This window comes from Heptranchias perlo, chromosome 15 (genome assembly GCF_035084215.1).
Source record: "Heptranchias perlo isolate sHepPer1 chromosome 15, sHepPer1.hap1, whole genome shotgun sequence".
Lineage (NCBI taxonomy): Eukaryota > Metazoa > Chordata > Chondrichthyes > Hexanchiformes > Hexanchidae > Heptranchias > Heptranchias perlo.
This window is the reverse complement of record NC_090339.1, coordinates 51,054,584-51,068,674: the sequence shown is the minus strand read 5'-3', so window position 1 is coordinate 51,068,674 and position 14,091 is coordinate 51,054,584. Positions and strand designations below refer to the sequence as shown.

The 14,091-nt window shown below is 46.2% G+C and overlaps 1 protein-coding gene across 5 annotated transcripts in view; it reads right to left on the bottom strand.

The window, feature by feature from the left end:
• The window catches only part of LOC137333091 (collagen alpha-6(IV) chain-like), a 356,547-nt gene that overhangs the window by 42,452 nt on the left and 300,004 nt on the right, over positions 1-14,091 (bottom strand). For all 5 annotated transcript variants that reach the window (XM_067997216.1, XM_067997215.1, XM_067997219.1 and 2 more), the window contains 3 exons: positions 9,960-10,103; positions 7,291-7,404; positions 2,360-2,541 (listed from right to left, as the gene is read on the bottom strand). In XM_067997216.1, coding sequence (XP_067853317.1) covers positions 2,360-2,541; positions 7,291-7,404; positions 9,960-10,103 — 440 coding nt within the window. The remainder of the gene's footprint in view (positions 1-2,359; positions 2,542-7,290; positions 7,405-9,959; positions 10,104-14,091) is intronic.

Genomic DNA, 14,091 nt, shown 5'->3' with positions numbered 1-14,091 from the left:
ATATGCCGGGCCATGAGGTTACAGATTGTGCAGGAATACAATTCTGCTGCTGCTGATGGCCCACAGCGCCTCATGGATGCCCAGTTTTGAGCTGCTAGATCTGTTCTGAATCTATCCCATTTAGCATGGTGGTAGTGCCACACAACACGTTGGATGGTGACCTCAGTGTGAAGACGGGACTTCGTCTCCACAAGGACTGTACAGTGGTCACTCCTACCAATACTGTCATGGACAGATGCATCTGCGACAGGTAGATTGATGAGGACGAGGTCAAGTAGGTTTTTCCCCTCATGTTAATTCACTCACCACCTGCCGCAGGCCCAGTCTGGCAGCCAGGTCCTTCAGGACTCGGCCAGCTCGGTCAGTAGTGGTGTTACCAAGCCACTCTTTGTGATGGACATTGAAGTCCCCCACCCAGAGTACATTCTGTGCCCTTGCTACCCTCAGTGCTTCCTCCAAGTGGTGCTCAACATGGAGAAGGACTGACTCATCAGCTGAGGGAGGGCGGTAGGTGGTAATCAGCAGAATGTTTCCTTGCCCATGTTTGACCTGATGCCATGAGATTTCATGGGGTCCAGAGTCAATGTTGAGGACTCCCAGGGCCACTCCCTCCTGACTGTATATCATTGTACAGCCACCTCTGGTGGTTCTGTCCTACCGGTGGGACAGGACATACCAGGGATGGTAATGGAAGATTCTGGGTCATTGGCTGAAAGGTATGATTCTGTGAGTATGGCTATGTCAGGCTGTTGCTTGACTAGTCTGTGGGACAGCTCTCCCAATTTTTGCACAAGTCCCCAGACGTTAGTGAGGAGGACTTTGCAGAGTCGACTGGGCTTGGTTTGCCTTTGTCATGTCCAGTGCCTAGATGTCCGAGGCCGGGTGGTCCATCCGGTTTTATTCTTATTATCACTTTTTGTAGTGAGATTGTACAACTGAGTGGCTTGCTAGGCAGGAGTTGGGATGTCTTGTTGAAGTTGTACAGGGCATTGGTGAGGCCACACTTGGAGTACTGTGTACAGTTCTGGTCACCCTATTATAGAAAGGATATTATTAAACTAGAAAGAGTGCAGAAAAGATTTACTAGGATGCTACCGGGACTTGATGGTTTGACTTATAGGGAGAGGTTAGACAGACTGGGACTTTTTTCCCTGGAGAGTAGGAGGTTAAGGGGTGATCTTATAGAAGTCTATAAAATAATGAGGGGCATAGATAAGGTAGATTGTCAAAATCTTTTCCCAAAGGTAGGGGAGTCTATAACGAGGGGGCATCGATTTAAGGTGAGAGGGGAGAGATACAAAAGGGTCCAGAGGGGCAATTTTTTCACTCAAAGGGTGGTGAGTGTCTGGAACGAGCTGCCAGAGGCAGTAGTAGAGGCGGGTACAATTTTGTCTTTTAAAAAGCATTTGGACAGTTACATGGGTAAGATGGGTATAGAGGGATATGGGCCAAGTGCAGGCAATTGGGACTAGCTTAGTGGTATAAACTGGGCGACATGGACATCTTGGGCTGAAGGGCCTGTTTCCATGTTGTAACTTCTATGATTCTATGATTCTATGAAAGGGCGATTAAGAATCAATCACATTGCTGTGGGTCTGGAGTCTCGTATAAACCAGACCGGGTAAGGACGACAGGTTTCATTTTCTAAAGGACATTAGTGAACCAGGTGGGCTTTTACGACAATCCAGTAGTTTCATGGCCACCATTACTGATATTAGCTTTTTTTTATTCCCGATTTTATTTAATTAATTGAATTTAAATTCCCCAACTACCGTGGTGGGATTTGAACTCATGAATCTGGATTATTCGTCCAGGCCTTTGGATTACTAGTCCAGTAACATAACCACTGTGCTACCGTACCCAAATTATCTTCAGCCGAGTTATGTTCCATCTTTTTTTAATCTCCAAAGCACTATTTATGGTACCAAACTGGCTCAGCGGGTAAATCCACCCCCAATGTAATATTCAATGAACTGTTCAAGAAGGTCCCAGATTTGATTTCTAGCCTGTGCTATGTCAATTCATCTCAACAGGAGTTGAGGTGGAGCACTGGGTTGCAGAGGGGAAAAATCAGCCACGGCTCCTGCTCCTGGTCAGCAACCCCTTGCTGGAAAGATGTTGTGTGCCCATGTGTGCATTTTGGGCAAGAACGGGATCATGCTCAGCATTCTCCCGCCACCCACAGACAGTTCACTGTTGGGCTCACACATGATGAACGGCCCACTCTGTGGGGTACCAGAAGGTTGCCATTACCCATCTAACTGTACCTTAGCATGAATGACTGCCTTTGCAACAGGAAGGTAGAAAACTGGGAATAAATCTATGCAAAGAAGTGGTATACAGATATCAGGATCCCTACCTTTTCTCCCATCATTCCAGGGAAACCAAAAATACCAGAGGATCCTTTAGGTCCTGTTTGTCCTGGCGGTCCAGGAGAACCTGGAATCCTAAAATCACCTGGTCTGCCTTTCTCACGTCCTGGGAGGCCTCTTAGTCCTGGGAGCCCAGAGGAACCAGGTGGTCCTGGAAAGCCTTTGTCTCCTATTTAAAAACAAATAGAGAATTCAGTTTATCATTTAAAATGAACTCTATGGTCCTGATATTTACGGGGAGGCGGGGAGGGAACGGAGACGGGTTGTAGCGGCCCGGAAACGCGGAAGTGCGGGTGACGCGGAGGTCTTGCTCAACTAAACGGCAGAACTTCATTTGAATTTTTTTCTCAGTTTCCCAGCTGGCAGCCAGCCAGATTGAGAGGCTGTTGGGTGGGAAGGCCTGCCCTGGAAGGCCACAGCTGGGGAGTGGACAGGAGGGAAGAAGAGATCGCAGAAGTGGGGTGGAGAGTGGGGGGGGTGCGGGTGGGTGTGTGGTTGAAGAGATCGCAGGTTTGTTGAGGGGGGGGGGGCGGGAAGTGTGTGTTGGGGGAAGACAGTGAGAGAAGATATCGTAGGTTGGGGGGGCCTTCAGATCGCAGGTCAGCCTGGAGATCGGGGGGGGGGGGGTGCAGGCTTCAGATCGTGGGTTGGGGGGGCTTCATATCCTGGGAGGGGGAGCAGGGCGAGGCCAATTACAGCAGGTTAGCTTGAGAGGCCGAGGGGGTGGGGGAAGCACTCCTGCTCTTCCTGGCCCATAAGCAGTGCAGAAGAGGCACTTACCTGGTGGATTTATCAGTTTACGCCTCCCTTCAGCTGCCGGGTTTCCCTGAGCCCTGAGAAATCCGGCCCGCAGCCATTAAATGTAAAAGTCTTAAAATTTGAGGCACACAGCCTCATTAACATATTTAAATAACTGACCCGCCTCTCGAGAGCAGATACATCGCCCGAACCCCAACCTGCCTCCGTTAAAACTGAAAGTTCAAAGCGGGTTGGGGGTCGGGTTTCAGATTTTTGAAATTTTAACCTACACTCCCCGCCTCGCCCCTCTCCCCTCCATTCCCCGCTATATGTATTCAATTTTAGTTTATGATAGAGATAGATGAATAATGAATTTAGTACCACTGCAGATATTGATATTCATCTTACCATTATCAGTAATGTTAATAACAGCTCAAAAAAGGGAAAAGAGACTTGGTACTACATCTATAGCACTGCCAGCTCTGTAATTAGCAGCGCAAAGAGGAAATTGAGCACAGGTCTATGGGCTTTGTACCAGTGCAGATACTGCATTCAAAGCACCATTATCAATTTGTATGAAGGCGAAGAAGGGTTAAATAGTACAGGCTGACTTTAATTGTATAAAGTATTGTATAAAGTAAGTGATTGTTGACAGCATGACAACAGGCTGAACAAAACAGTGTCCCATATCCAGTTCTTTGATGTAAAACCATCATAACACAAGATTACAAGATGGATACAAATGAGAAGGGCCAATATTTAATCCATTCAAAAAGACCCTGTCACCCATCACAGTATCCAAATATTTTAAAAATTAATTCCAGGGTTTCCACCCCCATTATCATGCTTGGAAGTCCATTCCAGGTGTTGACCACATATGTGAAGAAGAACTTCCTGGTATCAGTTCTAAATGAACACTTACAACCAGATTATTTGGTGCGTTGGGGGGCAATCCGATCAATGAGGTTTCACGTGGCAATAACAGTACTTCTGAGGAAGTGGCAGTTGACACAATATATCAACATACTCACTACTTACTATTTACCTGTTTAACCCCCTGTTATTTTTTTAGGTCTTTTCTGAATTATTTCAGCCTTCCTATCTTAGACTACTCTGATGGGTGAGTCTCAACTCCCCATACCTTTGAATGTGTCTATCCCTGCTTTGAGATCCAGGTAACATTCCTGGCGAAACAAATAACAAATCCTGTCTAATAATTGCTTTTAGCTAAAGGAGTTATCTTATGGCTCTATTATGATCTTACTTCATTCTTTGAAAGTGATAGAGATCACATTAGATTTCATTTAAAGTAAAAATTATCAAGTTAATTTAATTCACAAAAAAAATAAGCACATAAATAACAGTCATATAACGTAATTAGATATTTTTGGTAGACAAACTTCTACCTAACTCCTTGAAAAGATAAAATAATATAAAGATTGTAAGTCTAAGAACTAAACTAATCCTTTGTAACTAACTTTTAAATATACAAAGTGTTTCCCCTTCCTCTTAGGAATTTCAAACTGTTGGTTCCTGACACGTTGTCTCCTAGTTGCTTCTCTGAAATATTTAAACTGTCCCATAGCTCTGGATGGGAAGGATGGCATGGGATTTTCCAACTCTTTTTTAAATGCTGGAAAGGAATTACCAGGGATTCCTGATCTCAAATTCAAACAAGAATTGTCCATCAAGGATGAAATGAATCAATCATAGAACATTGTTTAAGATTGAATTCTCTCGCTCTGTCTCCTAGGCCACTCTTGAGCGCTTCCTTGTGGCCAGTTGTAGAGCAGCATTGGTAGATCATTGGGACAAGATTGTTCTCCATCCTTCCCATCCAGAGAATGGGGTGTGCAGGATAGGGTGAACAGGGAGCTTAAGAGGGTGAAAGACTAACAATTCTGATTCCATTGAAAACAGGTCCGTTAAACTTTTAGAATCACGGAAAGTTACGGCACAGAAGGAGGCCTTTCGGCCCATCATGTCTGTGCCATCCGAAAAAGAGCTACCCAGCCTAATCCCACTTCCCAGCTCTTGGTCCGTAGCCTTGTAGGTTACGGCGCATCAAGTGCGTATCCAAGTACTTTTTAAATGAGTTGAGGGTTTTTGCCTCTACCACCCTTTCAGGCAGTGAGTTCCAGACCCCCACCACCCTCTGGGTGAAAAAATTTCTCCTCAGCTCCCCTCTAATTCTTCTACCAATTATTTTAAATCTATGCACCCTGGTTATTGACCTCTCTACTAAGGAAATAGGTCTTTCCTATCCAGTCTATCTACGCCCCTCATAATTTTATACACCTCAATTAAATTTCCCCTCAGCCTCCTCTGTTCCAAAGAAAACAACCCCAGCCTATCCAATCTTTCCTCATAGCTAAAATTCTCCAGCCCTGGCAACATCCTTGTGAATCTCCTCTGTACCCTCTCTAGTGTAATCACATCTTTCCTGTAATGTGGTCACCAGAGCTGTATGCAGCACTCTAGCTGTGGCCTAACTAGTGTTTTAGACAGTTCTAGCATAACCTCCCTGCTCTTATATTCTATGCCTCAGCTAATGCGGGAAAGTATTCCATATGCCTTCTTAATCACCTTATCTACCTGTCCTGCTACCTTCAGGGATCTGTGGACATGCACTCCAAGGTTCCTCTGTTCCTCTACACTTCTCAGTATCCTACCATTTATTGTGTATTCCCTTGCTTTGTTTGCCCTCCCCAAGTGCATTACCTCACACTTCTTACAAAGCTATTAGTTCAAGATCATACCAAATACATCATTGTGGTACGTTGGCATTCAACTTCACACGTGAGCCAACAAAATATTCACATCTCCATAAATGGGCTTGAGCGCTTAGAGCTGGTGACCCAAATGTGTCAAATTTCTGGGATTTAAGCCAAAGAATCCCACATTTTACCATAGGTCTGGTGCTGATAAAGTAAACATATTTCCAAACATTTTGCAAAGTCAGATCTTTTTATTTTAAAAAATGTAGGAGGGTTGAAAAATTGCTCTTTTATAGGCTATGAACACAGTAAAGTAAATTTTCTGATCACACGCTGCTGGTCTTGAACCGTACCCACTAAGTGCACATATGGGGAAACTGTGCACACAAGGCCTATGATTCCCCGTCCATTAAAGGATCAAAATCATGGTCTGCATACACGCAATTTTCTGACATGATGCTCCCAGCAGGCATGGCCCTCCGGTGGGAGGGTGTACTCAGAAAAATGTAATGTCGGATACATTGCTAAGGGAAACAGTTTGGTCTCAATTGCCTTGCCATGTCACATGATGCACATCTCTTAATTTTGGGTCTCTGTGTCGACCAGAGCAGAACATCACACTTTCCCTCTTCTGCAATTTACACTTTTTTTCTTTACACCGCATTTAGTTTCTTTGTAATGGTCGTATTTTTTTGGCAGTAACTTAACCTCTTTTTCTTTTCCCCTTTTTTGCTGTCTCCCTATCTGATGCCTCTTATGCTGCAAAGAGGGAAATCAGGTAGCTGCTCCTGGGCTGCTACTGATGCATAGATAAAGAAAAATGAAAAAAGACATGTGGGGAGACTGGAGGCTAAAACAGGCATTAGGCCCCGTTGGATATGTTAACAATGGGCCTAATGCCTGTTGAAGGACCACTTTACAAAATGTGCTCCCGGTGAGCGGGGCAAGACTTGGGCCTTCACTGCTCAGGATTCTTCAGCAGCCCCAGCGACCACCAACTAAAGGTAAGTTTTTAATAAAAATATTTTTTTAAAAAACCTTTCTATGGAGCCAGGAAGAGCAGGAGTGCACCCTTAGACTCCACGTCCCACCCCCCCACATTGCCTGATCCGACCCCTCTCCTGGAGCTTACCCGAGGGCCTCTGCCGGCGGCCCGAATTTCATTTTCCCTCATGAGGCGAGCGGCCTATGGAAGCTCGACAGGCTCCGGCAGATGGCCCCAGAGGATGTAGATGAGTCCCCGGGGCCCAATTTCGGGACTTCTTCTGGCCTCTGTGAATGGGTCTGCCCCATGGTTGTGGTTGACAGATCTAAGAGACACCAACTATAAACTAAAGCTGCAGCAGGTACTCGGAAACAAAGTAACACAGCCGCCCCCCCCACCCAACCCCCCGCCTTCCCCAAAACAGCACCCTTGATCAAAATCGGACCAGATTATATATTTTAAAAATAAAGAAAAATACCTCTAGGTCCAGGAAACCCTGGAACTCCAGGGGTGCCAGGGACACCTCTTAGTCCAGTTCTTGGAATATCGTCCATTCCAAGGGGTCCAGGTAATCCATTAGAGCCTCTATCACCTGAAGGAAAACAAGGAAAGCGGCATCAAATGACAATCTTTAATGATAATTGAACCTACTCATATGAAGCCCAAGGCATGAAACATATTCAAACCACATAAAGCAGCTTGTGGTATACATTGGCTACTGCTACACCGCCTTCAATTATAAGGTGATTTAGAAGTTGCACAACTATTGGCAGTTAAAGAAATTATTATTATCCTGAAATTTGGCAGCAAGCAATCAATCAAAAAAATGGTATGTTTGAAATGAGTTCATGAAACATGTGCTCACTGAGTTTCGCTTATAGATGAATGGGTAGGTGCACTGCCTGGAGTAGACTCATTCTGATAGATTGGGAAACTTTACATTCCTGGTTGGAAATGAATTAGTTGACCTCAGGATCAGGCACCAATACAGAAACGGTGCTACAATTGGCCCCAGCAGCCACTGGGGAAGCAAATAAAATTGGCAAGGCTGTTGGTTCTGAGTGCCAGTGGGCACACAAGGATCTCACGTTTAACCTCTGCAACAGATCGGAATCCAATCATAAACGCCGATTTGAACTCGGGTCAGGAATCAGGAGGGCGGAAGGCCGAGGTGGGTGGCAAATCGCCCTGACAACGGCAGCGTCAGACCCAGGGTTTTTTTTGATCTCCTGGGTCTCACCTGCAGTCAGCCGGGAAGTTTCCCACCAGCAGGCGGGAGCACAATGTCGGGCAGCAGGAGGCTGACGCTGAGGTCTGAAGGAAAGGTCCCTGTCACTCAGGGGTTTCAGGAGGGCCTCGTGATTGGAGGAGTGGGAGGGAGGGGGAGCACGGGGCAGGGGAGGCCATAAACTTTCCTTGTGTAAATTCCTGATACCTCCTGGCCCCAGAAAGGAAGTTAAAAAATCTTATAAAAACTTACCTCTTTAGGTATCTCCTGGCGACAGCTCACCCGCAGATTTTTTTTTCTATTCGTTCATGGGATGTGGCGTCGCTGGCAAGGCCAGCATTTATGGCCTATCCTTAATTGCCCTTGAGAAGGTGGTGGTGAGCCGCCTTCTTGAACCGCTGCAGTCCGTTTGGTGAAGGTTCTCCCACAGTGCTGTTAGGGAGTTCCAGGGTTTTGACCCAGCGACGATGAAGGAACGGCAATATATTTCCAAGTCGGGATGTTGTGTGACTTGGAGGGGAACCTGCAGGTGGTGTTGTTCCCATATGCCTGCTACTCTTGTCCTTTTAGGTGGTAGAGGTCACGGGTTTGGAAGGTGCTATCAAAGAAGCCTTGGCGAGTTGCTGCAGTGCATCCTGTGGATGGTACACACTGCAGCCACAGTGCGCCGGTGGTGAAGGGAGTGAACGGGGTGCCAATCAAGCGGGCTGCTTTGTCCTGGATGATGTCCAACTTCTTGAGTGTTGCTGGAGCTGCACTCATCCAGGCAAGTGGAGAGTATTCCATCACACTCCTGACTTTTGCCTTGTAGATGGTGGAAAGGCTTTGGGGAGTCAGGAGGTGAGTCGCTCACCACAGAATACCCAGCCTCTGACCTGCTCTTGTAGCCACAGTATTTATATATGGCTGGTCCAGTTAAGTTTCTGGTCAATGGTGACCCCCAGGATGTTGATGGTGAGGGATTCGGCGATGGTAATGCCGTTGAATGTCAAGGGGAGGTGGTTAGACTCTCTCTTGTTGGAGATGGTCATTGCCTGGCACTTATCTGGCACGAATGTTACTTGCCATTTATCAGCCCAAGCCTGGATGTTGTCCAGGTCTTGCTGCATGCGGGCTCGGACTGCTTCATTATCTGAGGGGTTGCGAATGGAACTGAACGCTGTGCAATCATCAGTGAACATCCCCATTTCTAACCTTATGATGGAGGGGAGGTCATTGATGAAGCAGCTGAAGATGGTTGGGCCGAGGACACTGTCCTGAGGAACTCCCGCAGCAATATCCTGGGGTTGAGATGATTGGCCTCAAACAACCACTACCATCTTTCTTTGTGCTGGGCATGACTCCAGCCACTGGAGAGTTTTCCCCCTGATTCCCAATGACTTCAATTTTACTCGGGCGCCTTGGTGCCACACTCGGTCAAATGCAGACCGGGATCCAAGTTCGGGACAACCTCAGGCCTTCTCCCCACTGGGTGGACCTGGCTGGAAAGGCCACAATGGCTTTCCCGCTCAGGCCAGTAGTTAAATAGTAGTCAGGCTCCGATGACGTCTTCAGAGACCGATCTGCATATTTAAAGAAGGACCCCACAGGTTTCCGGCTGGTGTCGCAGCAGGTTAAAATTGAAGACTGAGGGAAGAGAGCGGGTAGGTCCCCGAGTGACTTTAACTGGTTTCTGCCAGCTGGGCAGGGATAAAAGCGCCCCCATAGATTCCGTGTTACACACATACAATATAAACTAACTAATGGACTGCATCCAAGGGGAGCCCAGACTACTAAATCTTATTTGTCATTCAAGGTAGGACCAGCAAAAAGATTCAAATATGTATTGACCCTAAAAAAATTATTCCAACAGGAACGTCAACTATGTGGGAGGGGAAAAGATCTAAAAAACAGCTTTACATTTTGGATCTGAATCTTACCTTTATCTCCATTTCTGCCAGGGGAACCTGAATATCCTGGTCTTCCTGGGCTACCCGATTCTCCTTTACTTCCATCATATCCTGGATTGCCTGGTAGACCAGGCATGCCTGGGAATCCAATCACACCAGGAGAGCCCTTTTCACCTGTGGTTAACCAAGATACAAAAGAATATGCAGTATAAACTTCAATCTGTTGCTACACTTAAAGCAATGAAAAAGACAAGATAGTAAATGTTAAAATGGAAAAAATATGGTTGCAAAGCACTGAGTCAACAACTGACATTCATTTCCAATTGTAAGGGCACACTGCCAGAGCAGTCTTTCCACCTGCTCCATGCAAACACATATAAAAATGATATGTTTATGGTGAATGAGTAGTACATGTACACAGATGTTAATTTTCATGAGGGACAAAAACTGAACTGATGGGGATGCAAGACCATTAATGAAACTCAGAAATGTGTACCTTGTTAAATAGACTCAACCAGAGGTTGGATCTTGTCCAAGTAAGCTGATCTTTATCAGCTAAATATATAGCTGCACTAGCAATTGGATAAGAGCATAAGAAAGCATGGAACTAGAAAAGGCAATATTACCCACCACTTTCCACAGACCGTGTACAATCCCGAGTAAGGATACATACCAAGAAGACATGGAAAACCATACAAAGTAGACTAGTAGACCAAATCCAAACTATGGTTTCTCACTTCCTTAATTTCTTTGCTGTAACACGGCAGCTAAAAAGGGAATACTTCAGACACAATTTATCCTCTGGAAGATGCTGAATATTAATTGTCTGGCAAAGTCATGTCAATTCTGTCCAGTATCACATCTCAATTGGATTTCTTTGAGTAGGACGATTATGAGATAACTGTCCAACTGTTCAAAAGCTGCATCCAAAATTATGCACAGGCACTTACAACTGCTAACACTCATGTATTAAAGCCAGCTGCATAGTCTAGCTCCCTTAACTCTACTCCAACAATGCACATTAACCGCAATCTCAAATAAAGACTCCCTATTATACAGGCAAGGCAGTTCCATTGCTCTATCGGTCATCTTTGTTGCCTCTCTGAGTGAAACTCGAGCTGGTTTGTGATCATGCTGACCAGGGACTGGATTAAAACAATCCCAAGGTCATTGTGCTTAGGCATGTTATGGTCATTAGGCAGAGAAGATCTTCATCTCATCAGTCTGGGCTGGATTCAAATTCAGGTCCCAGAGATTCAAAGACGCTGCACAAATTGACTCCACCACCACAAAGTAATATTGCTGTGTTTTGCGAGTGTTTTCAGGAAGGCTCAATTTCAGGGGCAACCTCCACTTTAAGTGAAAATTAAGGGCACATTGCCAGAGTACTCTTTCCACCTGCTTCACACAAACACATATAAAAATGGTATGTTTATGGTGAATGAGTAGTACATGTACACAGATGTTAATTTTCATGAGGGACAAAAACTGAACTGATGGGGACGCAAGACCATTAATGAAACTCAGAAATGTGTACCTTGTTAAATAGACTCAACCAGTCTGACAAAATGACAGCTGAAAGCACTTGTGCTACAGACCTAGATGCTAATTTTATGCAGAGTATCGAACCCTTTTAACATTTTAAACAGCTCGATCAGATCAAATCTGGTAAAATGACTTGCAAGCCACGTTACCAGGATGGTAATATCCTTTAAAAATAAATCAATTCCGTTCTTTGGCGTATATTGAGTTCACTGATCTCAGCAGAATTGGTCATAGGGTTGAAATAATTGGCCCCAACGTGCTTATCCCTTCAGTTCATCTGAATTCTAGAACCAGGCCAATTCTCTCAGCGAAGTGATCCAAAAGAAAACAAAAGCAAGTTATTGTTGGTCATTTGCTCCAGCAAACAGCCAATACAGACACGTTGGGCTGAATGGCTTCCTTATGTGCTGTAGGCTTCTAAGGTTCTATGATTCCTGGCTGTGTTTTGAAGATAGAAATTACCATTAGCAATGTTATCACACAAATGCTGCACAGTTGGTTTGAAAAGATAAGTGCCTCCATTAAAATATTGGAGAGAGAAATTTGACACAAGTGCTCCAGCAGCTTGTAAGATAACACTGCTGCTAGTAAATGGGCACTGACTAATAGTCAGCTTAATGTTGGTGCACAGCTGAAACTGCTATGCACCGATGTTATACTGGGAGTGTAAATCGTGTATGAAGTCTGAGCTGACTCCAAAGTGAAGCAGAGGAAGGCTCCCTCCTCCAGGGACCTCGTTCCACTTCGTTCTGGGGTCAGGACAGGCTCTGACACCTTACCCAGGCCCTGACACCTTACCCAGGCCCCGACATCTTACCCAGGCCCTATTTACACTCTAAGTGCAGTGTAGGTGCAAAGCTTCACACCAACAATACAGCAGTAGTGTGCAAATAAACCCTAAAAGACTCGTGGGGTGAAATTTGATTTTGGCGGCAACGCAAAACAGGCAATAGCAAATTCGGCACCCCATTTTACACCGTGCCCGATTTACACCCTGCCCATTTTACACCCCGCCCGATTTACACCCCACCCGATTTACACCCCGCCCATTTTACACCACACCCATTATAAACCCCGCCCGATTTACACCCCACCCATTTTACACCTCACCCGATTTACACCCCGCCCAATTTACACCCCACCCATTATAAACCCCGCCCGATTTACACCCCGCCCACTTTACAACCCACCCGATTTACAACCCGCCCACTTTACAATCCGCCCGATTTACACCCTGCCCATTTTACACCCTGCCGGATTTACACCCCATCCAATTTATGCCCCGCCCATTTTACACCCCACCTGATTTGCACCCCAACCGATTTACACAGCGCCCATTTTACACCCCGCCCATTTTACACCCCACCTGATTTACACCCCACCCGATTTACACCCCGCCCATTTTACACCCCGTCCGATTTACACTCCGCCCATTTTACACACTGCCCGATTTACACTCCGCCCATTTTACACCCCACCTGATTTACACCCCACCCGATTTACACCCTGCCCATTTTACACCCCACCCGATTTACACCCCGCCCATTTTACACACTGCCCGATTTACACTCCGCCCATTTTACACCCCACCTGATTTACACCCCACCTGATTTACACCCCACCCATTTTACACCCCGTCCGATTTACACTCCGCCCATTTTACACACTGCCCGATTTACACTCCGCCCATTTTACACCCCACCTGATTTACACCCTACCCGATTTACACCCTGCCCATTTTACACCCCACCTGATTTACACCCTACCCGATTTACACCCTGCCCATTTTACACCCCACCTGATTTACACCCCACCCGATTTACACCCTGCCCATTTTACACCCCACCCGATTTACACCCCGCCCATTTTACACACTGCCCGATTTACACCCCGTCCGATTTACACCCCGCCCATTTTACACCCTGCCCGATTTATACCCCGCCCATTTTACACCCTGCCCGATTTACACCACGCCCATTTTACACCCCACCCGATTTACACCCTATCCATTTTACACACTGCCCGATTTACACCCCACCCGATTTACACCCTGTCCATTTTGCACACTGCCCGATTTACACCCCACCCGATTTACACCCTGTCCATTTTACACACTGCCCGATTTACACCCCACCCATTTTATGCCCCCTCCGATTTACACCCCGCCCATTTTACACCCCACCCGATTTACACCCCACCCATTTTACACCCCGTCCATTTTACACCCTGCTGATTTACACCCCGCCTGATTTACACCCCATCCATTTTACACCCCGCCCGATTTACACCGTGCCCATTTTACACCCCGCCCATTATACACCCCGCCCGATTTACACCGTGCCCATTTTACACCCCGCCCATTATAAACCCTGCCCGATTTACAGCCCGCCCATTTTACACGCCACCCATTTTACACCCCACCCATTTTACACCCGACCTGAGTTACACCCCGCCCATTTTACACCCTGCTGGATTTACACCCCACCCATTTTACACCCCGCCCAATTTTCTTTTCCATTGCGGGTGTAAAACAGGCAGATAATTTGCTGCCACCCGTTTTGCGCTGCCGCTGATGTTGAATTTCACCCCCTCACCCTTTGAAGTCTAAACTTAAAAT